Source organism: Scyliorhinus canicula, chromosome 6, assembly GCF_902713615.1.
Source record: "Scyliorhinus canicula chromosome 6, sScyCan1.1, whole genome shotgun sequence".
In the NCBI taxonomy this organism is placed as follows: domain Eukaryota; kingdom Metazoa; phylum Chordata; class Chondrichthyes; order Carcharhiniformes; family Scyliorhinidae; genus Scyliorhinus; species Scyliorhinus canicula.
The window spans coordinates 149,302,354-149,328,807 of record NC_052151.1 but is presented as its reverse complement, the minus strand read 5'-3'; the positions used below and the strand labels follow the sequence as shown (position 1 = coordinate 149,328,807).

Genomic DNA, 26,454 nt, shown 5'->3' with positions numbered 1-26,454 from the left:
CTTTTTTTTTGTTTAATTCGAACATCCTTTGCTGTGAAAAACTGTCTTCTCTCTCCTTGATATCTCCCCACAACCTGGCTGTGGCTGTGCCAGGCATCATGACAGGCAGGAGGAGGAAATATCACGAGAAGTCAAAAATCAGTTTTACATCATCGCAAAACCAGTTTGATTGTCCACTCCAGCCATCACTGGCGGGCCACATTTCCCGTTGCAGCATATCAGGAATATAATTTTAATACATAGAAAATAGGAGCAGGAGGCGGCCATTCGACCCTTCGAGCTGGCTCGACCACTCATTATGATCATTGCTGATCATCAATTCAATAGCCTGATCTCACTTTCCTCCCATATCCATTCATTCCTTTAGCCACAAGGGCTATATCAAACTCCTTCTCAAAAACACAGAAAGCATTTGAGGTCAAAACCTTGTGTGGTAGCGAAGTCTACAGGCTCAAAACACTCTGGGTGAAGAAATTTCTCCTCATTTCAGTCCTAAATGGTCTAACCCTTAGACTGTGATCCCTGGTTCTGGACTCCCCCACCATCGGGAACATCCTTACTGCATCTACCCTGTCTAGTCTTGTTAGAATTTTATAGGTTTCTATGAGATTCCCCCCCTCATTCTTCCGAACTCCAGCAAATATAATCCTAACGGACTCAATCTCTCCTCATATGTCAGTACCGCTATCCCAGGAATCTGGTAAACCCTCGCTGCACTCCCTCTATAGAAAAAACATTATTCCTCAGAAAAGGAGACCAAAACTGCACACAATATTCCAGGTGTGGCCTTACCGAGAATCTCAGCCAGACCCTGTATAATCTGAGCAAGACACCCCTGCTCCTGTTCTCAAACCCTCTTGCTGTGAAGACCAGCAAAGCAAACCATTTTCCTTCTTTACCGCCTGTTGCACCTGCATGTTTACCTTCAGCGACTGGTGTACAAGGGAACCCAGGTCTCATTGCACATTCATTCACTCAATCTATAGCCATTCAGATAATGGCTGACATATTTTGTACTGCGTTGGCACTGACCACCTCTGCTACCACCTCCCAAGCCAGAGTAATACGGTTGGGGGAACAACTCCTCCCATCAGTGGGGTAGAGAACATCCTGGTGTGACTCGACTGCATCCAGCAGGAGTTCCAGAGAGGCTTCACTGAATAGGGGCTCTGGTGCCTTCTTCCCTGTTGGGGCCATCGCTCTCACTGTCACAGTACTGAACTGCAGACATCGAAAAAGCTGTTCACTGGGGCCACTTAAATATGGCGCGCAGACTGAGGAAAGGTTGAGCTCACAGTGGGATTTGCGAATCAGAGACCGTCCATCTCAATCCAACATTTCTTGTGCAAGCATAATTAATGAGGCAGGAAGCGGACAATACGGCACGAAAACCTGTCGTTGGGGCCGGTGGGTAAATCACAGTTTTCATACCTGCTGCCGCACCTGGAGCACGGAGGGGAAAAATCTCAGCCTGTGTGTGGATTTATGGGTAAAACCTGCATCATGCTGCAAAACATGTAACAGATTGACCAGTATTCTATGAAGTGCAGTTTTGAGAATGTGAGATTACGGTTTTGAAATTCTGTCAGCGGTATTAGCAAAGGGCTGTGTTACGTATTTGCCATTCTTCTGTCTGTTATTTTAAGAGAGGTGCTGTCCCGTTTTAAATGATAGATTATTTCATGCCTCAGTTAACTAATCAAGAAATGGCTACTTTGAAGTAATGTGCATGTTAATATTGACAACAGTGATTTTGGTATTTGTATGGCTCCAGTACTCAGCTAACTATGTATGACATAGATAGTTTCCTTTGTAATTTTTAATAGTCAGAAGTGTGTATGTTCTGACAATATATATATCTTTTATAATTTCAGAGTACCCAATTATTTTTTTCCAATTAAGGGGCAATTTAGTTTGGCAATCCACCTACCCTGCACATCTTTGGGTTGTGGGGGTGAAACCAACGCAGACACGGGGAGAATGTGCAAACTCCACACGGACAGTGACCCAGGGCCGGGATGCGAACCCGGGTCCTCAGCACCGTAGTCCCAGTGCTAACCACTGCATCACCGTGCTGCCCTCATATGTTCTGGAAATATAGTTTAAGGGTTGGTTACTTAAATTATTAGAGTGGGGATTGTGAAAGTTAGCAGAGCCTTAGTCAAATAAGGGATGGTACTTACAACACAAACCTATTCCTTAGTTTCTGGTACAAGAGTTTAGATTGGCCCTAATATTTACCACAACTCAACGTTTAATTTTCAGAGCAAACTCCTTGAATAATGGCTGCCAAGTTGATAATCGGTGAAAAACTTTGGTGCATATTGTTTTCAGGCTTGGACCAAAATAGATGCATGGGAGTGTAACTTGGCAGCAGAATTGGTCCACTCCTACCAGCCATTCCAATCATTCCAGCCACTTCACCCCTCTTTGCGTGTCTGCCACAGTTGCTAGGTTTCGGCCATATCTTGCCTACTTTAGCTGCATTTTAATGGTCAGAGGTAATGTATATAAAGACTTACAGAATGTACCCAGTATAACTTGGAAAGGGTCACCAACCTACCCAGCTTAGAGCGTCAGGTGTGCTGACTTACATATTTTTGTTAGCTCTATACAGCCCCCCTCAAAAGTATATCTGTTTGCATGCCAAAAATGGCTACTTCTCATCCAATTCTTCTAAACACTTAAGTATTACTTCAGAAAAAAATCTATGATTAAATATTTGACAATAATGGCATCGTTAAGAACAAAATAACTGTTCACTATGTTTCTTATTTTCAGCAAATCTCACAGATTGACACAGATTTAAAGTCTCGTGCAATGACCTATAACAACACCAAGGGAAACCTACAAAATCTGGAAAGAAAAGCTGTGTATGTAAACTTGCATCTTTATTCATTTATTTATGGAAGAAAACTACAAATTCACATGTTTTGAAAATGCACCACCTACAAATACATGTCCCACTATTGTAAACTGATGAGTTTTGCAAATAACTCTATGTACTATGTGTCTGTATGGTGCCGATATAATTATTACTGACAAATTTCTTTCCTACCTATTACGGCTGATGTATTGATAATATAGGATCAATTTTTAACTTGGGCGGGGATGTAAAACTAGAAAGGAAATCAGGCAAGGTTAATAATATAATGTATAGTATTGCAAATGTCATACGGCTGCTTTTCCCCCACCACAATCGTGCCAAAGTTGAAAGCTAACCCCATATGATTGAGTTTTCATATAAAACTATGGAGAATCACTTCAATTGGGAGTGCCCTAAGAATGTTCCTAAGGTTAGGATATCAATTATGTACCAACAAAAAGATTAATGAAGACAAAATATTAGTCATTGCTGTAGAATAGATTTTTGATAGTTAGCTAATCTGGAAATGTATTTTTTAGTCTTTAATAACTTATTTCATGTTTTAATGTCTTATTTAGTCTAGATATTTTTTCCCACTTATAGACTTAAGTGTGACATATGTTTTCATAGTGCCCTATCCATAATTAAACATTTTTAAAAAAAGAGCCAACATAAAGGGTGCGATTCTCCAGAAAGATTTCCAAGTGTTACAGTGAGCGGGAATTGCCGTGACCTTCCTGGCTCTCGGCAACGCTATTCAACGTTAATTGGTCCATTTAACGAGGCTTCTCACCGCAAATGAAGGCTCACCAGCTGATTCACTGGCACTGTGTTCACCAGCCCCACCCCCCCTGCTAACAAGGTCGAGAAGCACTTTAACTGCACGTGCTCAGCCAACCCCAGCCAGCTCGCAACAATGGCGCCAACAAGACCAGCTCCAAGATTCGAGGACGCTGACCTGGGGATGAGGAGGAATTACTTCCTCCGGGGAAGAGAGAGGTCTCGGGGGAATGGGGGGCGGGGGGGGAAGAGAGGTCTCGGGGGGGGGGGGGGGGGGGGGGTGGAGTTGGTGTCTACTCAAGTGTGCTGCCCGGTGTAGGTCATTGGCCTTCTTCCTGCACTGGAGGCCAGTCCTCCTGGTTACACTGCCCGAGTTCACTGCTGCCGCCACCTCCGGATTGTTTCCTCCGGGTGCTCCGGTTTCCTCCCACAGTCCAAAGATGTGCGGGTTAGGTGGATTGGCTATGCTAAATTGCCCGTAGTGTCCTAAAAAGTAAGGTTAAGGGGGGGTGTTCTTGGGTTACGCATATAGGGTGGATACGTGGGTTTGAGTAGGGTGATCATTGGTTGGCACAACATCGAGGGCCGAAGGGCCTGTTCTGTGCTGTACTGTTTTATGTTCTACTTCAGCCAGAGGGTGGTGAATCTGTGGAACTCTTTGCCGCAGAAGGCTGTTGAGGCCAAATCACTGAGTGTCTTGAAGGCAGAGATAGATAGGTTTTTGATCAATAAGGGGATCAGGGATTATGGGGAGAAGGCAGGAGAATGGGGTGAGAAAAATATCAGCCATGATTGAATGGCAGAGCAGACTCGATGGACCAAGTAGCCCAATTCTGCTCCCATGTCTTATGGTCCTATGGGATGCAGTAGAGGCCTGGAGGGATGTCCTGTTCCTCTGAGGGTCCAGGAGGGTCAGCCATAGGGCAGCCACTGCTGCCTGCGTCGAGGTGGCGGCAGCAGTGAACTCGGGCAGTGTAGCCAGGAGGACTGGCCTCCAGTGCAGGAAGAAGGCCAATGACCTACACCGGGCAGCACACTTGAGTAGACACCAACTCCACCCCCCCCCCCCCGAGACCTCTCTTCCCCCCCCGCCCCCCATTCCCCCGAGACCTCTCTCTCCCCCGCCCCCATTTCCCCCCCCATGGGAATGTCTGCCGGTGGAAAACTCACTGAAATTCTGGCCACAAATTCACTTGAAAACCTTTTGAGAGAATTGTGGCCTTAGTAGTTTCACGCTGCTACTAGCAACACAAGCGGTGTTCGCCACAAACATGAAGATGTCGTCAAGTCAGAATAAAATGCCTCTCGCACAAATGAGCAGTGTGGTATATAGATTTCAGTGCCAGTGTGAGGCTAGGTATGTAGGAAGTACATCTCAAAGACGGGTACCCAACCAGTCCGTGCTAGAAAAACTCAAAACACAGTGGGCGGCATCACCGTTTCTGAGACGCCAACGCAGGATTCATAGACTTTCAATGCAAAAAAACTGGCGTTGTACCTGGACCGATTCTGCTACTGTTAAGGGGCTAGCACAGGCACCACGTGGAACACAATCGATTCCAATGAGAAATGGTGCCGGATCCACTGGTTCCGCGATTGGCTCTCAGGAGGCTGGCAAACTGCAGCCGCATATACACACACCATTTCAGCCAACGAGATGGCAGCAAGGAGAGCAGCCTGCGGTTTACTGAGCTGGAGAACCTCTTGGAAGCTGTGGAGGAGCAGTGGATGATGCTGTACCCTGGCCCGGAGGCTGCGAGACGCCGTTCGCCGTGTCTGGTCGCAGGTGGCAGAGGCCGTCAGCACAGTGGGCAACACCATCCAGACGGCCAGTACTGCCATAAAAAACTGCACAACCTCCTCAGGACTGCCAGGGTGAGTAGGCAGCACTGTGCCCTGGCACTCACCCCCATAGCCCGAACCCCCACATTGCACCCATACCAGCCGCCATGGCTGGGCGCCCTAGCCACTGAGCCCTAGCCAGCTACCGCCCTGGGTGGGATGCCGACGGGTGGTGGTCGGGTGGGGGGGCGTGTGTGGCGGGGGGGTGGCGAAGAGTGGAGTTCGGGGTTGGGGGCGCCCACATGGCCGGTGTCACTCTCCAGAACCAGGGGCCAAGATGGGTGGTCAGTGAATGCGCAGCAAAATGGCCGCTGTAATGGTGGACATCGCCTCAGTCCCGTGGGGGGTCACCTTGGCTGCTCGGCCTTTTCCCCCGACACCCCCCACCCCATCCAGACTGGCCAGTGTCCGGTCCGGCAGCCCACAATCTCTCCCCTCCAGGTCCTACCTCTCTCTCCTTCATCAGCCACCTCGCCGGTTTCATGATTTTTGAAAGCCCAAGTGAACGTGCCATCAGGAACTCGTCCCATCAGGGCAGGAGAATCACGGAGGCCCCGGAGAATACTGGGTCGGGCCTGATGTGCAATGATGTGCAAATGGTATTTACTGTACGTGTGTTCCGGTACGCAGTGACACCTTTGTCGAGGTAACAGAGAATCATGATTTGCCATCAAGTCGGTGCCCGCCGTGATTTTGGCGTCAGAACTTACTCTCCGCACAATCACGTTTTGCGATTTCAGTGTTGGCAAACGGAGAATCCCGCCTAGTGTCGAACATTAGATGTGATCCTACGATTGGACAAACTTGCTAAAGAATCCTGAATATGTTCAGAATTATGCTAACAACCAATTTGAAGATTATGTGATGTACTTAAGTGTGCTAGAAGCTACTTATATTAATAAACGGAACCCTCTTATTTGAAGACAGAAAGAACATGTACACACATTGCAGCAGTTTCAACAAAACAAAAAAGGTGACAGCCATTCTCTGGTTCATTCCTCGGAGCAATATCTTGACCAATCAGAGTCAACATGCCTGGTTTGAATTAAAACAAAGTTTAGTTTTGTACAGTTAAACTGGTGCATTCTACCTGGCAACACCTCTACCAATCAGAGTCCACTTGCCAACCAATCAACACTCACTTCTCATGAAGTATAAATTATTGTTTCCTTGCCGGCCGGATATGTGTGTACCCATATCAGGGGCAGCTACACCGTCACTGCCCGCCAGTCCCACCACACATCCAGGACAGAGTCCTGTTCCTGGCTTTATGCGTCACCCAAACTCCCTCGGACTCTGAGCAGCCTCTGGTCACACAGCTGAAAGCTATTTCTGATAAGGAGTTGGCATTGTTAGGTATGCGATCACTACACAGCTCTCAAGTGCATTCCCATGGATACACCTGGCATGTCTCAGATGATGATACTGCACTGCATTCCAATCTAACTGTGAGGCTTGGACACTGTACCCAAACCCTGGAGGCGTCAACACCATAGAGGCACAGCCTACAGTCAAACTCAAAGGTTGGGGCACAGTAATGGGAGGGGGAGTGTGTGGGTGGAGGGGAAGCAGAGAGCAACAAGGGCTCCCCCCTGTGCCTACTCAGTGATACTGACCTTTCTTAGCCCTCTGTGTTCTGCCGCTATGTCTAGGTGTTGTGGGCTAACCTCCTGTGGGGACAAAGAGAGGGCATTGTGAGCCGAATGCTTGGTGCATCAGGGGGTGCCTGTGGCAGGTGGCATATGCAGGCAGTGCTCCTGGGCATGGAGGGGTGATGTTGATGGGTGCCAGGGTTTGCTGGGGCACAGGAGTAATGTTATGCTGGGAGGGTGGTAGATGTACCAGCTGACGATATTGGGGGTGGGGTGGGGGAGAGGGGAGGATCAAGGCAGTGGCATGTGGGACTGTTACAAGGGGCTGGTGTCAACTTACCCGTGCGGTCTGTTGGAGGTTGTTGAGCTTCTACCTCCATTGCAGGGTGGTCCTTGTGATCACCCAGATGGCATTGGCGGCCCTGTTGCTGGTCCTCTGGCTCCCTTGGGGGAAAAGGATGTCCCTTCTCACATCCATGGCATCCATCAATCTGTCCAAGTCGGCATCCCCAAATCGTGTAGCTGTGGCATGGCTGTGTAGTGACCGGAGTATATTTGGAGCGTTTATTATAAGCCACTCCCCTTGTTAGTGAGGAGGTACCGAGCGAGGTTCTAGGTGAGTCGGCTGGCAGAACAGCCGATTCCTCTGAGTAGCTTGTGGTGGATCATTTGCGACCCAAATTAATGTTAGATATGGGTCAGGGTCTCGCCAACACAGCTGTCGAGGGGCGTGCCATAATCTTCGCTCGATATGGTACTTTTCCCATTTGGTTGTACCCTATCACACACAACAATCCATAATTGCATCGAAAACTGACAAATATTACCGGTTACCAAGATTTAGATATCAATAGTGCACCAAATAAGGATTTAATAGAGACAAAATACTAATCTGTTACCATAGAATGCGTTATTACACTTAATTTATGCAAAATATTAGTTGCATCTTTAAACATGGGTTTGTAGGAGGTTTCTATTTGGTAATTTAAATGTTTTGGGGTAGAAATGCATCCCAGGCTGTGGTGTAAACCATGAGATATTGAATTGGTCGGCCCTGATAATGATGTCTTATATTCAGTTCCATTGCAGTCAATGGAATTAAATATTAGATGCTGCATGGAACAGGCGGTGGATCCCGATAATCCAAGAGACAAATTTTACCCCTCAGTGGTTTACATAAGCCTAAAGTCCGCCTGATTGATAGGGGTGGCTTCCAGTTGGGGGGAAACATTCCAGATCTCTGGCGAAGGGGATGCAGTGGGTTGGTGGTCTGATCCCCAAATGGATCTGGTCCCTGAACCCTGGTTGGGAGTTGGGGGGTATGGGGCGGGAGGTGATATCTGAGCTACGAAGGCAGTCCTCATCTCACTGTAGCCATCAGATTACTTGTGACCCAGGAAATCTAGCTGGCCACAGTTAAACCGGAAAACCTCCAAGCTTATTAACACATTTAACATGTAAACCAGCCCGCTGGAATCAGATTGGCTGCCCGCCCCATGTTCTGCCTCAGTGAAATCGATAAATTGACTTCCCGATGCACTTTTGGCCATGTAACCTTCCACCTGCTCACTTATGTTGAACTTCTGTCTCCGTAGAAATAGCCATATCCTCAATGTAGCTATTATGAATTTGGAAAAATAAATGTTAGTTTCCACATTTCCTCTTTTTTTCCCGCTCCTTGTTGGGGTATGATTTCACTTGCACCACTTACCAGAACCTATCCTCATGATATTACACGTGTGCACTTTGAAAGGTGTGTGTATTTCCAAAAGGAGTCATTGGATAGTGAATAGCAGCAAAATAATTTTCCTTTCTCAACACAGAAATTAAGTGAAGTTGTTCAGTGCTTGTAATGGACAGCGGGTTGATAGCGAAATTATGAATGAAGCAATAGAAAAGAATCTCTGATGAAGTGTAAAACCGGCTGTTGATTGTCTATCAACCAATTTTAATTTACAGGCATTGATCAATATCACTTCCACTGAACCCAGCTATAGAGGGCGTAATTCTTTGTTTGAGAGACATGGGCACAATCTAACCAAATTGCAAAGTCCCGTGACGAGCATGTTTAGCCAGGTGTTTCCCGGTACTCGCAGTGCCGAAAAACACCATGCTACTTATTGGAACTTGTTGCAATTTGGGCCTCAGCGGGGAATGCTCTGCCGAGGCGGCACTTAGCCGCATATCCTGCACTGAGGAACTCCACCGAGTGGAACTGCTTAGTGTAGGAAGAGACCACTGATCTCTCCCCCACCCCTCCCCACCCTCCGACATGACAGCAGGACACCCCCATGCCTCAAATCACATGCTGGGGCTTGAGCCCCCCCTGCAACCCACCACACACTGAGCGGGTCCGATACCCGGCATGGGCGAAATGAAAGCTTGGACCCTGGACTTGAATTCATTTAAAATTCTCCCTAGATTGCAACATGGTGCATTACTCATATGATTATACACCACTTCAGTGGAAACCTTTTATCCTCAGGTGTAATTATTTTGCAAATTTACTTCCTATATATTTAAAATTTAATTACAATTTCCTCAAAAAAGGCAGAAATTTTGCTTCCGAGTAGGGAAAGCTGCGTCAGGAAAATTCCCGACTCTGCCAAGCTGACTTGGAAGAAGGTGTCCTGGATTTTCTCATTTTCTTTTGGGGGAGGGGTGAGGGGCGGGGGTCTGACCTGCCATCCCTGGAACAGTGAAGATGCAGAGGTGGGCTATGAGGCTGAATTGTGCGCGGTTTGCGTTCCTGTTGGGGCGCTATTTCTCGAGCAATTCATGGTGAGCTAATGGGCCAGCACTCTGCCCACTTGAATCTGGAGCAATTCTCGTTCCAGCTGGCGTCGGCACGTTGGGGCTGGAATTGGCGCTGGAGAGCTTGACAAGCTGGAGCTTCTTATAAGCACGCCACTCCCTACACACTCTCATTCCAGACAAGAGGATGACCCTCTCATTTGCGGAAGCGGAGCTTGGATGTGGTGGAGGAGAGGCGGGACACCCTCTTCCCTAGGATGGGGGGGAAGGAGGTTACTGTCCATGGTCGTCAACCGGGCCTGGGAGGAGGTGGCAGAGGGGGTGAGTGCTGCGAGCCTCACCAGGCGGATTGGCACGCAGTGTCGCATGAAGATGAACAACCTCCTTAGGGCAGCTTTGGGTGAGTCACCACCTGTTCCCCTGGCATCACTCCCGTCTCCCACTTCTCACATCACCTCCCCATTCCCCTGGAGGCCAATCAACCCATCTGCCTGCATCTTCCTCATACCCCACCTTGCACCAAACCCCAACTCCTGCATTGTCCTCTCTGGCCAGGTGCCTTGCACACACATGCCACCAGCTACAGATGCCCATGTAAATCGCCTCCGTGAAGCTTGCCATGTCCTTATGTGTCATCCAAGAAAAGAGGGCTCATAACAGAAGAGACCGGGAGAAGACCGGAGAGAATGTCCCAGACCTCTGGGCTCTCAACCCACCGACCAGTGGGCAGTGGCATTATCAAGGGAGGTGCAGGAGAAGACTCTCTCCGAGGCGGAGGTTGGCATGTGACAACCAAGTGAGCCCCAACTGCAACATTGTGTCCCTATAGCAATTGAGTCACCCCTTTTCCCCAGACTACTCCTTACCAAAATCCCACCATGCGTCATGTCTTTTGTCTTGTAGAGTCACCAACAGACCAGGTCGGCCCTTCTGGGGTACCTCGCCCATAGCCGCAAACCCAGCACTCCCCAGAGGGCCAGTCCGAGGACAATATCGACTTCTTGGCACTGCATTCATCTGCCCCCTCCACCATCGCAGAGACTATCACCTCAGCTGGTCGTTTTAGTGGCTCCTGGGTTACCTTCTGGTGCGTACGACACTCATGCTGCAGCATATCAGGTGGAGGCAGGAACTCCCAAGGGAGCGGACGGTTGGAGGACTGCCCGATCCCTGGAACCAGCTGTAGTCCGGGCAGGTATCACGCTTCTGGAAAGAATAAACCCATCGCCGGTGGACATGCAGGCGCAGAGCCAGGATCGATGGAGGGGGAGTGTCAGCAACTTCCCAGCGGCTGCAGGTGCAGCTGGAGGAATCCAACTGTCTTTAGGTGCAAGAGATGGTTCCTACAATGCGTGTACCTAGACCAACACTGAACGAGTGGCGTCCACGGTGGAAGCCTTGGATCAAAATGCAATAGCCACGGGTCAAGATGTACAAGGCTTGGGACACACTGTGTGGTTGATGGCAGAGGCTCAGGACAGGGGAGCCCAGTCACAGGCAGCCATGTATTTGGCCCACATGGACATTGCTGTGGTGCTCCAGAGCTTGGCCCAGTCACAAAGGGTTATGGCTGAGGGCATCAAGAGCATTGGGAGGGCGCTGACTGACCGGGGCCAATTACAGATGGACATGATTCACTTGCTGAGGGGCAAGGCCCGGTCTCTGTGCTCCATGCTTGAGCTCTGGTTAAGACATTGCCTCCAGCAATGCTCATTCCTGACTCACTCTAGCCTGATCACTAACCCATGGAGTAGCCAGGGGGCCACCGAGCACCCGAGGGAGGATGATGTGCTGGGGCCCATGCTGGTGCCTTCCACAGGAGAGTTGCTGGAACACCTCAGCATTTCTGAATCCTCCCACACCTGACACTGGCTTATCTAATGGGCAGTAGGCAGAACAGGGTGGCAGCTCGTCACCTGTGACACCCAAGTTGGCCGGGCCATCAAATACGGCCACCAAAGGGACCTCCGGTCAGAGGGCGTGATTTTCTTTATTCGTTCATGGGACGTGGACATCGTAGGCTGGGCCAGCATTTATTGCCTATCCCCAATTGCCCTTGAGGGGGCAGTTAAGAGTCAACCACATACCTCTGGGTCTGGAGTCACATGTAGGTCAGATCAGGTAAGAAAGGCAGATTTCCTTCCCTGAAGGACATTAGAGAACCAGATGGGTCTGATGTGCTGTCTCAGGTCACATTTAGAAGGAGTGGTAGGCCACATAAACTAAGGAAGTTAGACACCAGTTAAGTTGGCATGGGTGTAACACATAGATTAGAGGTAGGAGGCAGGGCTCAATAATGTATATGGTCACCATTTCACCAACATTCCGACCTGCCTCAATCCTCTGTTTGAAGGGTGTGAGGGATGGGATGGGCTGGGCTAGGTGTAGAGTGTGTGCTTGGTGGGAGAGTGTGTGAGATGCTGGTGGTGGTGGTGGGGGGGGGGGGGGTGGGGGTGGGGGAGGTGGGTGCCGGGGAGGTGGGTGCCGGAGGATGGCATGGGCAGGGGGTCCAGGACAGTTGGATGTTCCATCAGAGGCAGCAGGGAACAGTGCCAGAAGTGTGAGACCACCTTGTAGGACAGGTTAACCAGTGAGTGTCTCACCACCGTTCACCATCTCCATAAACCACCCCCCCCCCCCCCCCCATCAGATGGAATGTCTATCACTCATGCAGGGATCACCCAGGCGGACAGTGGAATGTGAAGGCAGGTGTCAGACTTTGTCAAACGGTGAGGTGCGAGTCGTCATCATCCTCTATCCCGTGGACAAGACCCATTGATACTGCCAACATCCTGTAGTGATGCTGGTGGGACCCTCAGAAGTGTGGAGGGGGAAGCTGGGTTTGTGGGATGGAGTAAAGGGATGAGGGACAGGGGAGGATGTGAGTGGCTATGGTTAAGGGGGCACCACTTGGAAGGGGGTGGGGGAAGGGAGAGTATGGAGGTGAGACAGGGCGGCGGAGGTGCCAGCGGCCAGGCGTCCTAGTTGGCAGATCTGGAGGTGATGTGGTTGTCCCATGGGTGGGTGGCCTTGGAGCACATGCTGGACGACCTACACTGCCAGCTCCATGTCCAGTTCTTCCTGGCCATCCGCCTTATCAGTTGAGACCGGGCGTCCTTCCTCCTCTTCCAGAATGTCCTACCTCGGGCTGCCCAGGCATCCTGGTGCCTAGGCACATAGGGCATCCATCACAGTGAACGGAAGTCTGAGAGATCCCAGACAGGTCCCTGCTCGGCCCCTGGAAAGACCCAGTAATAAAAGGCGACCATCATCTTGACAGTCACTGGAAGCAGGTATCCTCATCCAAACACCCGCGGTGCTAGCTGCACCATCATCTGGCACAGATGGTGCACAGTCTCCCTGGTTAGTCGGAGTCTTTGGTGGCACATGTGGCCTGGCAGGTCCTTGAAGGACAGACACCAATGGTATTCGTGACCTGAAGTGTCCCCTCCTTCGCATCTCCTCCTCAGCCTGTTGTGCAGCTTTTGTGAGGGCCACGAAGCATCCAGCACGAGTCTTCAGGATACAAAGAAATAACATTTATTTACAATAACATATATATACAACAGCAGCAACTTCCCTTGCAGCTAACTCCTCTCTCTCTGCTGGTTCCAAACTGGCCAGCTCTATTTATGTAGGGAGTCTGCTAATGATTTCTCCGCCCCCCTCATTGGGGAAGCTCATACTCCCACAGGATTGTGGGATTGCCATTAGTCCCCAGCCAATGGTAAGCAGGCAGGTTATAACAGCGGCCAACTCTGCAGCCTCATCGGCTGGCACCTGCTCTTCTGGGTCAGGCTCCTCTTGTGCAAAGTCCTCCCTGTGCCTCCATGCAATGGCAGATGTGGCCAGAAGGATAGCGAGCATTCCTAGCTGTACTCCGAAATTCATTCTCTGCAGCGGGGGCAAAAAGGAAACATGTTAGCAAGATGAGTATTCCCTTGCCCATCCAGATCCAACAGGCTACATGGTGACCCTGAGTTGCACTTCAGCTCCACCCTTCACATGTCCCTCCCAATCCCACCCCTCAGCTGCTCCCCCTTGTCCCCAGCAGTGGATGGCAGCGGGGAGCCTCTATCCTCATCACCCAGCCCTGTCAACGGGAGTACCGGTGGCTGTCACAACCCATGTCAGCAATAGGCTCTGCGGCCCCTGTACTATCTTTGACATTTCTGCGGCAGTTTGATACAACTAATCAGCTTGCTCAGCAACTTCAGAGGGAGGTTAAGAGTCAACTACATTGTTGTGTGTCTGGATTCACATGTAGGCCAGACTCAGGAAGAACAGCAGATTTATTTCTCCAAAGGACAATAATTTTATACCAGTCTTGTATACCAATTTTGTACAGGGTATAGAATTTGGATTTGTATGATCATCTGGTAGGTTCATGATCATTACTGACCATACTGGGAATTTATTCCAGCAATATTAATTCATCTAATTTAAATTCCCCCAGCTGCCATGGTGAATTTGATCTCATGTCTCTAGAGCATTCATCCCAGCCTCTAGATTATTAGCCCAGTAATTTTACCACTATGCTGCTACATCCCTGGAAAGAAGCTTATAATTGTACACAGAGATGAAGTTTGCTCCAGTGCCAGAAAACAACATTATATGCAATGATACGTGAATGAAGAAGCGTGATAAAACAAATAACTTAAAAATAGGTGTATTGCACTTAAAGTTTTATATTTTTAACAGCTAATAGGGAGAAATATTAGTCTGTGTTGAAAGATGACTACAACATAGGAAATAGGACTATTCTGTGCTGCCATTCAATGGCTGATCTTCTATCTCAGTGCCATTTTCCTGCACTATCTCCATATCCCTTGATAGCTTCAACAACTAGAAATCTGTTGATCTCTGTTTCGAACATGCTCAATGACTGGACCTCCACAGTCCTCTGGAGGTAGAGAATTTCAAAGATTCACCACCATTTGAGAGAAGAAATTCCTTCTCATCGCATACCTAAATGCCTACCCCTTATTCTGGTACTGACCCCATGGTTCTAGACACCCCAGTGAGGGGAAACATGACAGTTCTTAATACATGACAAAGATGCATAACATATTTTTAAAAACATCTTACCAAAAAAGAGTAACATTTTTTTGGAAGTGAAGTCTGCATTGGCTAAAGTGTCTCCAATGAAGGCAATAAAGCTTCAGAATATTTCTCTTGGGATTTTTAACATGCCTTTATTCACATATTAATAATACAACATAGCGATCACTTTAATTTAATTTTTTCAAAATAAATGTAAAGTACCCAATTTTTTTTCCCAATAAGGGGCAGTTTAGCATGGCCAATCCACCTACCTTGCACATCTTTGGGGTGTGGGGGTGAGACCCACGCAGACAAGGGGAGAATGTGCAAATTCCACACAGATAGTGACCCAGGACCGGGATCAGACCCGGGTCCTCAGCGCCCTACGGCAGCAGTGCTAACCACTGCGCCACCATGCCGCCCCAACATAGCAATCATTATACAAACTCAAATTTTATTACTGTTCTCAAGATAATCCTAATATGAGTATTATTTATTCCATTAGCTATCAAAATCATTTGTAAATTATATATATATTTGAAATTTTTGAACAACAGTTTAAACAAGGTACCTTACCTGGTGCCACACTTTTTGTAACTAATAGCTTAAAGGCTAATTGCTTACATGGTCCTGAAGGAGGATTGTTTTATTGCTTTGCCTGAAATTTCATTCAGAAACAATTAAAATAACTGCTGCAAAAGACCAATTTTCTTCCATGTTGTAAATGTCGAAGTGAAGCTAACTGCTTTTATTGGAAAGAATCCAACCCAATAGAGATCAAATAAAGTTGCTTAATTTAAATTAACTAGTTAACAATAACACCAGTAGCTCCTCAAAACAAGCTTTCTCATAGCTAAACATTGTCCTGAGGGTCAGAGGGAAATTAGCTTCCATTTGAATTGAATTAACTTACTCCTGAATTCATTATTCTCTAACCCAAACTGAATTAAACAATGCTTATAATGAACTAAAATGACTTTATAAAGCATGCAAATTTGCAATATATCAAACATCACTAGAATAAAATTAAACATAAAAGTAGCCAGCTTGAATGTGCAAGATCTTGTACTTCAATATTAGCATTGGTGAGAACGAAATAGAAATAATACAAGAGTTAATAAGTAAGTATTAAAATGTTCTGAAAAGTACTCATTTGCTTAAATCATAACTACATAATTAATTTTATGATTCATTGTCATTGAATTTATACAGCTAGTTAATGGAGAATTATATTAAAGTTCTGACTACTTTTAATGACAGATGGTATAATTGCCCATTATGATAGGAAGTATGGGGACGAGAGTCTCTGGCCTCCCCAAGGCTTGTTTCTCAGCAGTGGGAGGCGGCCCATCATTGGTTGGTGGCAGAATCTTCTGGTCCCGTCGCTGTCAATGGGAATTTGCATTGAATCCATCCCATGGTGCTGAGAAAACCTGGGGTGGGAGGAGTATGCCATTGGCTGAACCAGGAGATCCTGCCAATGTGAACAGCTGGAAGATCTCGCCCGTAGACTCTAAAGGCCGAGAATTTGTTCTGGTAACAACAGTGAAACTGTGATGTGGAGATGCCGGCGTTGGACTGGGGTGAGCACAGTAAGAAGTCTTACAACACCAGGTTAAAGTCCAACAGGTTTGATTCGAATCACTAGCTTTCGGAGCACTGCTCCAAATTACCTGAGGAAGGAGCAGTGCTCCGAAAGCTAGTGTTTGAAGCAAACCTGTTGGACTTTAACCTGGTGTTGTAAGACTTCTAACAGTGAAACTGTCAGCATTTGTCAACATTTTTTAAAATTTAGTGTACCCAATTCATTTTTTTTTCAACTAAGGGGCAATTTAGTTCGGCCAATCCTCCTAGACTGCTCATCTTTGGATTGTGGGGGTGAAACCCAGGCAGACACGGGGAGAATGTGCAAACTCCACACGGACAGTGACCCAGAGCCGGGATCAAACCTGGGACCTCGGCGCCATGAGGCAGCAGGGCTAACCCACTGCCCCACCATGCTGCCCTGCGTTTGTCATTGTTACGCCACTGAAATTGACAGCAACTTTGGGAGTCTGCACATGTGCAAAAGAATTGGAAATCTAGAAGTTGCTTCCAATGAGTCAATGCTCCTGCATTGGGAGCACAGTAGTGATTCCCACAGATTGTGATCTCTAATACAATTGTAATTGATGAAATCATCCAATTGTGTCGATCTCATTGTAAAAACTCTTAGAAATGTTACACTTTGTTGAATGAGGTGTAATTGGGTTTAACAGAGTGCTAATTTCGTAATTATGATTAAATACCCTTCCTGGCTATGAAAAGCTAATTTTATATTTGAGGAATGTCAAAATTCTCCGCAATAAAAGAATCCACATTTTTTATAAACGTAAAACCATTCTTATTTAAAATAATATTTATATTTATTTCAGCTTCCATCTTAATCTAAACATAATCATTTATTTCTCTATCTGAAAACGTAAATAAAAAGTGAAGGTTTTCAGTAGTTTTGTATTTCTCGGTTTGCTGTGTGAATACCTAAATGTGACTGGCTGCTCACAAACATCTTACTGCTGCACATAAAGCCATCCCCTTGATTTGGGCTTTAGATTTAAACTGCATTCAGGAAAGGAGAAATTGAACGGTGCAGTGGTAGCACTGCAGTCTCACGGCGCTGAGGACCCGGGTTTGATCCCGGCTCTGGGTCACTTTCCGTGTGGAGTTTGCACATTCTCCCCGTGTTTGCGTGGGTCTCACCCCCACAACCTAAAGATGTGCAGGTTAGGTGGATTGGCCACGCTAAATTGCCCCTCAAAAAATAAACAACTCTTTAAAAAGAAGGACAGGAGACGCCACACCACAGAGATTGCTAGGTCTTTGCGACAATTCTTTCGTAGGTCAGTGGCGATGCCCTTGCTTTGTTGCTGATCGGAATATCTGGCCCAATATATTAGTGATGTTGGAGATTCTGTGAATGGAATTATTTCAAACATTTGAAATGGTTGATTTGTTCATATTTCAGTTTGATCTATTTTTGATTTATATTAAAGCCAAAAAAGGGTTCAATTTTGCTCTTATTTTGTTTGGGTATTTGGATTATTTGCATGTACTTTGCAAAAGAAAACCCAGAGAAAATTCATTAAATTAACTAGATAGGAAATTGGAAATGCTCACTTAACAGCATGGGAACTTCCTGCTCAATTTTTCTCTCTGTTAAACCTAGGTGATCCAATATGCTGATAGCACACTATTTGTGTATGGTGTATCTGTGCATACATTAGAAGAGGTTATACACATCACCTATCAAAAAAATGGAACTTACTAAAATGTTTAAGATGTCAAAGCACTGTCTTTGTAACTTGTATCTGATAAATGTGATCTGATTTTCTCCCATTCATGTTTTTTCAGGGGTAGCCTTTTAACCCGCACTTTGGCAGACATCGTAAATAAGGAAGATTTTGTGGTAGATTCAGAATATCTCACAACTCTTCTGGCTTTTGTCCCAAAGTAAGTTTCCTGCATGTTGTGAGTTAGTGCAAATGGGCTTTGGGTGTCCTATAAAGTGATTTTATAATAATTTCTTATTTGTATTACTCTTGGCATGTATTAGGTCCAATTACAGCAACTGGCAAAAGACGTACGAGTCCCTCGCTGACATGGTGGTTCCTCGGTCAACCAAGTAAGTTTATAAAGAATCGTTTGCTTACGTTGAAAGATGTTGGGCAGGATCCTTCATCCCGGCAGCCGGCCAATGGGGTTTCCCAATGTGGGCACCCCCACGCCTTTGGGAAATCCCTGGGGGGGGGGGGGGGACTGCGCTGCCTGCGAATTGGAGAATCCCGCAAACGGAGAATCCAGCCAGTTATGTGTATTGCAGTGTGAGGTATCTCATTAACCACATTTTTCCCATTTAACGTTTTCTCAACAAAATGTGATGAATTATTATTAGAACCTCGGCTTAGAAGTAGTGATTGCAAAAATTTACGTATTGGAGTCGGAAGATGCAGGTTCAATTCTACATTCAGTTTGAATCTCTGATGTGAGGTCATTGCTGTGACATTGATGACAATAAGTATTTGGTAATATCAGAAATTTGGGAATCCCGGAGGTCTTGCTGAATTTAACAGGACCTCCGTTAAAATGTTTGACATCGGATTGAGAGACTGAAGGGCTGTCTGGCAGGAAGGCTTGCATCAGGCTTCAGCCACGGGGTGGTGAAGTGGGCTATTGTGAAGGGCTGAGGACATTAGCACAGTGGTGGGAGGTGCTGTGGAGAAATGGACAGGAAATCGAGAGGTGGGCGAAGAGGAGTTGAGGAGGTGGAGAGGAGGTTGGAGGTGGGTGGAGAGGAGTTGGGAAGGGAGAATGGAGGTTGGAGATGGATGTGCCAGAGTTGGGAAGGCAGAGAGCTGATCAGAGATGGATGGAGAGGAGTTGGGAATGCTAAAAGGGGATTGGAGGTGAATGGGGAGGAGTTGGGAAGGTGAAAAGGAAATTAGAGATGGATGTGGGGGAGTTGAGAAGGTGGATAGGAGATCAGAGGTGGAAGGGGAGGAGTTGCGGAGGCGGAAAGGAGATCGAGGTTGTGGGGTGTCAGTTGATTTGGGTAGGATGAAAAGGAGATTGGAGGTCATGATGTAATTGGGGCAGCTGATTGCAGATTTGGGTGGTTCTGATCAAAGGGGATGGTCTGATTTTAGTGAGTGGGTTCTGATCATGTGGAGAGAAACCGTCAGCTTGTTTGGCTGGGGAAGGAGCAGTCCCACACCTCCTAACGCACATGCAATCTGATCTGGCCATTCGCACCACCTTCCAGTTGTTGGATTTCCAAAACATGAGGAAACCTGGCCTGGCAATCATTTTATTTAGAATTATCCTAAAATCTGAGGCATGCAGCCTTATGAGAACCTTTGAATGGCATTGCTCTCTGGAGAGCCGGTTATTCACCTAACCCCGAACCTGCCTTATAACCAGGGGCAGCCAGAATTGTGCACAATATTCCTGCTGAGGTTATTCAGCATAACCTCTTTGCTCTTGTACTCTATGTCCCTATTAATAAAGGCCAGAATACTATATGCTTTATTATCTGCTTTCTCCACCTGTCCTTCCACCTTCAATGATCTGTGTACATATATTCCCAGCTCACTCTGCTCCTGCACCAGCTTAAGAATTTTACCGCTTATTTTATATTATCACTCCATGTTCTTACTATCACAGTGCACCACCTTACACTTCTCTGCATTGAACTTAATCTGCCACCTATTTCCTGACCCCACCAATGTTTCTGTGTCCTTTTGAAGTTCTACACTGTCCTCTTCAGAGTTTACAATACTTTCAATTTTTACCTCATCCGCAAACTTTGAAATTGTCCCCTGCACACCAAGATCTAAATCCTGGTCGGAATAATTAACTTTGAAAGCTGCATATTAATGTGCACTTTAGAACTAAGTTAGAGATGGAGCAGTGGAATTTCCCTTTCATGCATTATGAATGAATGGAAAATTCCAGCTCAGTTGTGGAATGTTTTGTATGCATCAACTGAACAATTCTGAGAAATCTGGTTGGGAGTGACATTTTCTGATTTAAAAAAAAACTCTTCTTGTGAATCCAATGTTAAAGTCAACCTTTAATTAATATTCTAAAAGTCAGTTGTTTAATTTCCTCAAAACATTAGGCCAGGTTTTGTTCTCAAAATGACAGTGAAGCTAAAGTCACTTGCTGTTATTAATGAGTAAATGATTCAGCAATGTCAGGTGTGGAGAAGATGAAAATTTAAATGCCAGTATGCAAAAGTTGCTGTCAGAGTTGAGTTATTCCTGCATTAACTTAATGAAAAAAGTGTTTCAGTGTCTACCTCATCAGGTCTCCGTTCATCCTCACACTTTTGTCTTCACATTTGAGAAGATCCGCAGTGGTAGAGCCCTGTTCTTATGTGTTTGATTATTGGCAGCTACCTCTATAGTGCTGATGCTCCTAGAGTTCAGGTACACTGTTCAAGCATTAAAGTTTGCGAGATAAGCAATGCACTAATCATCCTCCGGGATGTGACACGTGTTCCCTCAAGGAGATACTTGTGAGTTGAGGAGTGTAACATGCTATCACAGTTAGCAAGGCTAATTCCTCATTTGAAATAGCCTTCAGCTGTGAAGCTAGAGGCTGCAGGAGGTGAAACGATTTTCAGAATAAAAGCCACAGCGGGGATCTGTCTTGGAAGTGTTTGGATAGACAGGCTGTAGCTATAGTTATGGTTGGCCACAATATTTAAAGATGGCTTGAAGGCCTCACAGACGCAAAGCCCCTCACCTTCACACCCACCCCCCCCCCACCGGCCCTGGGGCGATTCCCGACCTGGAACGCTTCAGCCCCCTTGACCAAGCCCAATCCCCAACCCCCCCGAGCTGAGGGAAATGGAAATGGCTACTCAACTCCTCAATTCCCGTAAGTAGCCATCGCACCATCTTCACGCTTAACCTCCCGCTGTGGAGTAAGGTAATTCCTCGGAGGCCACTGCATTCTACATCTATCCCATAATGAGATTGAAATTAATGCAAATTAGGGTTAATGGTATCCTCGCTATTTTAGGCATGATCCGGAATTCGACATCGAGAACGGATCAGGTGAATCGCAGAATGGTTCGCACCCAGCGCGCATCTCAATTTAGCCCTCTCCCGCTATGCACCCAGTGTGCCCAGATCTACGCCAGGCGTAACATGGTTGCTGAATTGTGCCCTATACATACAAAGGAACAAGCAGTTAGAGTTTTGGGAAATGATGTGTATCTCTGCCAGTCGAAACTAACAAGTGAACAAAGCCTTGACCTCAGTCTGATATTCTCCACCATCCGACTGATTGAATTTTGACATATGAAAATGTAAAATAGGGGAGGAAAAGAAAGATTTAAAAATCAGAAGTAGATAAAATACACAATAGCAGTTGGAAGTAGAAAAGTGTTAAAATTGTGAAAGAGCAGTACCTTGGGTGCAATTTAATGGCCGTGTTGGGCTGAAGCGAGAGTGTGACAAGGCCGTTAAGTCATGGGAGAGGCGAAAATCGAGAACTGGATGCCGATCTGTTTGCAATCTAACTGGCCTGCCCCCGCTGGTGAGATCAGGACCCCGCCGCAGCATGGCGAGAAACCAATCACCACTTAAGCCCAATCTCCATACAATTAGCCAAGTGATCTAACGGCCTCCCCGGCAAGTGGTCACGTGGTTGCCAATTAGTGGTCCTTTCTAAAAACGTGAAGCTGGTGGAAGGGCTGCTGCGAAGACTCGAGAACTTGAGTAGCCATCTTCACTCCCGAGCAATGTGACCGGGAGCACTGGTGTTGCTGCTCCGGTGCTCGGGGGGGTGGGGGGGGGGGGGGGGGTGGGGGGGGAGCCCCCAGTGGGCAGCCTTGGTCAGGATGGGCCATCAATGGTTGGGCTGGGTTGCAGAGCACGGGGGGGTTGGTGAGCCTGGGTTTGGAGGAGCTGGAAACGGGTGTCTCAGCGTCCACAGGTCCGTCATGCCGTCCCCTGGATCATGTGGTCCTGTTCCGCTTGCCCCACCGACCACACAACTCCCAGTAACTGCGGAGGCATCTGGCTGAAGGGCTGTTGCAAAAAAGGAGTTGGCAATCGTAGTTAAGTAAGCACTTTACACATCCCAAGTGGTTTCTCATGGGTTGGTGTGCCATGTAGCATGTGAGAGTTATTGCCTGGACACTGAGGGAGGCAACACCCTGGACGCAGCGGCCAACATTCAAACATCTATGAACTGGGCCCCAGCACCCGGGACATTTTTATGACCAGAGGGTGGGTGTGTGCCCTGCGGACGGCAGCGTTATGTGTGGATGGCTGGAGTAAAGTGTGTGGGGACCAGTGACCAGGGGCACCCGCTGCGTGGGCAGGGCGTCCCGGGGCAGGAGCAATGGGGGTAACTAGACAGTCCCGCCATCGACGGGATGTCCCAGGTCTAGGGCGTAATCGAATCATAGAATTTACAGTGCAGAAGGAGGCCATTCAGCCCATCGGGTCTGCATCGGCCCTTGGAAAGAGTACCCAACTTAAACCCATATCTCCACTCTATCCCCATAACCCAGTCACCCCACCCAAACTTTGTGGACACTAAGGGCAATTTATCATGGCCAATCCACCTAACCCGCACATCTTTGGACTGTGGGTGGAAACCGGAGCACCCGGAGGAAACCCACGCAGACACGGGGAGAACGTGTAGACTCCGCACAGACAGTGACCCAAGCCAGGATTCGAACCTGGGACCCTGGAGCTGTGGAGCAACAATGCTAACCACTGCTACTGTGCCGCCCTAATAGCTAGCATACATGTCGCCTTGCACTTACTGGGCTGTCTGGGAGTATCTACATTAACCGGAAGGGATTCCACTCCCTGAACATCTAACCACCACATCAGGATCATACACTTCGGACTAGGAGGGGCTGGAGGATGAGCCCGGGGAGGACCTGCAGGACCAACCGGAGGATGGAGGACAGGAGGCAGCGGCGAGCATCCAGCAAGCCTAGAGGACCAGGGAGGCCCTCATACCCTCCCGCGTCACATAGGATGTGGACTCGTCTGTCATTCCCTCTCCCCTCCAACAGCCCACTTCCCGTGCCCTACTGCCATCCTTCAGCTTTTCCCCTCCCCTGTCCATTCCCTGGGTAAATGGGGATAGAAGGCATCTATGTCTGGGGAGATGGGGCATGGGATGGCGGATGAAAGTGCTAGAGGTGTCATATTGGTCGAGGTCAACGATTTTTATTAATCAACGCATTTGGCCCCAACTGCCCCAATTCCCCAATGGTGTCGGTCCCCACTTCCCCACCCCTACCAGGCCCCCCCCCCCCCCCCCCCCCCCCAGTGCCCTCTCGGTGATCCTCACCTCTGCAGCCTATGCCAACATCTACGTTGGTGACAGATTTGGCCCTGGCCATCCCCGCGACCTGCAGGGCCAGTTCCCCGTAGGGTGTGAGGACTCTGATGACTGCTGCCCCGCTGGACATCCATTGTGGGCCTACTTCTCCTGTGGGGACACAAAAGGGGGGTGTGTGGGGACATGCATGTTAACCACATGTGCCGTTCATGGCGGGTTGGGGGAGGGGGGAGCTTGAGGCCCAGACATGGAGGGGGGTGAGTTTGGGTAGATGGCCCATTTTGCAGGGGGAGGAATGGGGAGCACTGCTGGACATGGGTGGGCTGGGACATGGAATGGTGCGAGGTGGGGCGGTGCCAGATGCATACTCGTGGGGGTGCAGGGGGGGGGGATTAGGAACCCGTTGCCAAATCTTTTGTGTGGCCCGGTAGAGGTTATTGATCTTCTTATTTCACTTGTGAGGGGTCTCCCAGGATTGAGGGCCTCCCGGTGAGGAAGCTCGTGGCAGATCTTGCTTGCTACCGTGCATATAATCGTTTTGGTTAAATTGTGCCCTTAATGCGCCTGGGTTCGATTCCCGGTTTCGGGCACTGTCTGTGTGGTGTTTGCACTTTCTTTCTGTGTCTGTGTGGGTTTCCTCCGGGTACTCTGGTTTCCTCCCACAGTCCAAAGATGTGCAGGTTAGGTGGATTGACCATGCCACATTGCCCTTAGTGTCCAAAAAGGTTAGGTGGGGTTTCTGGGTTACGGGGATAGGATTGAGGTGTCGGCTTAGTAGGGTGCTCTTTCCAAGGGCCAGTGCAGACTTGATGGGCCAAATGGCTTCCTTCTGTACTGTAAATTCCATGATTCTATGAATTCCATGACTTTGCCAGCTTTTTGAGTTCTAGTGATTTGAACTATCTTCACTGATTGACAAAGAACACTAAAGAGTTGACATATCATTTACCAATGACCAATTATTCTTGTTTTCTGGAAGTTGCTTCTGTTGATGCAGAAAAAGAAGATGATTGCATCGATCATTTTTTTTTTTTATAAATTTAGAGTACCCAATTATTTTTTCCAATTAAGGGGCAATTTAGCGAGGCCAATCCACCTAACCTGCACATCTTTGGGTTGTGGGGGCGAAACCCACGCAGACACGGGGAGAATGTGCAAACTCCACACGGACAGTGACCCAGGGCCGGGATTCGAACCCAGGTCCTCAGCGCCGTAGGCAGCAATGCTAACCACTGCGCCACCGTGCTGCCCCTGCATCGATCATTTAAAGTGATTTTAATGCCCAAACATCCATTTTCTCATGAGACCTGAACATCTGCTTTCATTGGAGCTTCTCTCTGGTCTTATATTGTGATTAATTTCCTGAAAATAAATATAGCTACCATCCAAAATGAACCTATGCACATTGTGCATTGCTGGGAACTAAGGACAATGGGTGCTGCAGTGCTTAAATCTGCCTAAAAGCATTTAAAATGTCAATGTTACAATTTGACTCACCAGGATAAAGTCATAGGGCGTGATTTGATGGAAATTAAAGAGTCCCTTGTCAGGCGCGTTTAGTGGGATGTTTCCTGGTGCTTGTAGCACCGAGAACGGCCCTGCTATTAAATAGGACTCCGCTTCATTTTTGAGCTCACCGAGGAATGCCCCGCCGTGGCCACACTTGTCCCATTTCCTGCACTAACGAGCTCAGCTCACCATTTATAAAACTCTGGACCCTCACCTCGGCCTCCGGACCTCCCAACGCCCAAACGTACCAATTAGGGGGTACTTGATACCCGCACCCCACCTCATAAGGGCAGGGCACCCCCTGGCCCGATCCCTAGCATGGGCAAGATGCCACCTGAGCACATTGGTACTGCCAGCCTGACACCCTGGAAGTAGCCCTGCCAGCTGGCAATGCCAAGTGTCATGCTGTCAGTGCCAGGGTACCACCCTGCCCAGAGCCCAACCACCCGGGAGCCCCCAATCCTGGAGACCACCCCCGCTGTGCCAGTATACCTGGTCCACCTTTGTGGAAACCAGTGCTAAATGAAGCCCGCTTGATGTCTCCGAGGTGAGACTAACTACTCATTTGAATATGCAACTATGAATCACATCCGTTGAGGGTGAGATCCTGACCGCAACATCTCGTGAGATCTCGTTAGATCTAGCGAGACTTAACGAGCATCATAAACCTGGCAAGATTTATGAGATTTACTGGCCTCGTTGCGACCCACGTCGCGCGATAAGGCCGTTAGATCATGCCCATAGAGTCATAGTCGTAGAGGTCTACAGAACAGAAAAGGCCCTTCAGCCTTTGGCCCATCATGTCTGCGCCAGTCAAAAACAGCCACACAAGTATTTGAGTGTCATTTTCCATCACTTAGCCTTGTATGCCTTGGCATTGCAAGTGCACATCTAAATATATCTTAAATGTAAGCGGATCTCTGCCTCCACCACCCTTTCAGACAGTGAGTTCCAGAATCCCTCCAACCTCTGGATGAAGATGTTTTTCCTCATATCCTCTCTAAAACCTCCTGCCCATTACCTTAAATCTATGCCCCCTGATTCCTCCACCAAGATGAAAAGTTTCTTGCTGTCTGCTCTATTGGTGCCCCTCATAATTTTATACATCTTGATCATCACCTCCCCCCCCCCGCCCCTCAGTCTCCGCTGCTCCAAGGAAAACAACCCCCGTGTCGCCAATCTCTCTTCATAGCTAAGACTCTCCAACCCAGGCAA

General features: G+C 47.9%; 1 protein-coding gene across 2 annotated transcripts in view; it reads left to right on the top strand.

Annotated features, from left to right (window-relative positions):
* The window catches only part of LOC119967561 (V-type proton ATPase subunit C 1-A-like), a 144,618-nt gene that overhangs the window by 53,845 nt on the left and 64,319 nt on the right, over positions 1 to 26,454 (top strand). For both annotated transcript variants that reach the window (XM_038800259.1, XM_038800260.1), the window contains exons 6-8: positions 2,782 to 2,873; positions 18,268 to 18,366; positions 18,470 to 18,538. In XM_038800259.1, the coding sequence (XP_038656187.1) occupies positions 2,782 to 2,873; positions 18,268 to 18,366; positions 18,470 to 18,538 (260 nt within the window). The remainder of the gene's footprint in view (positions 1 to 2,781; positions 2,874 to 18,267; positions 18,367 to 18,469; positions 18,539 to 26,454) is intronic.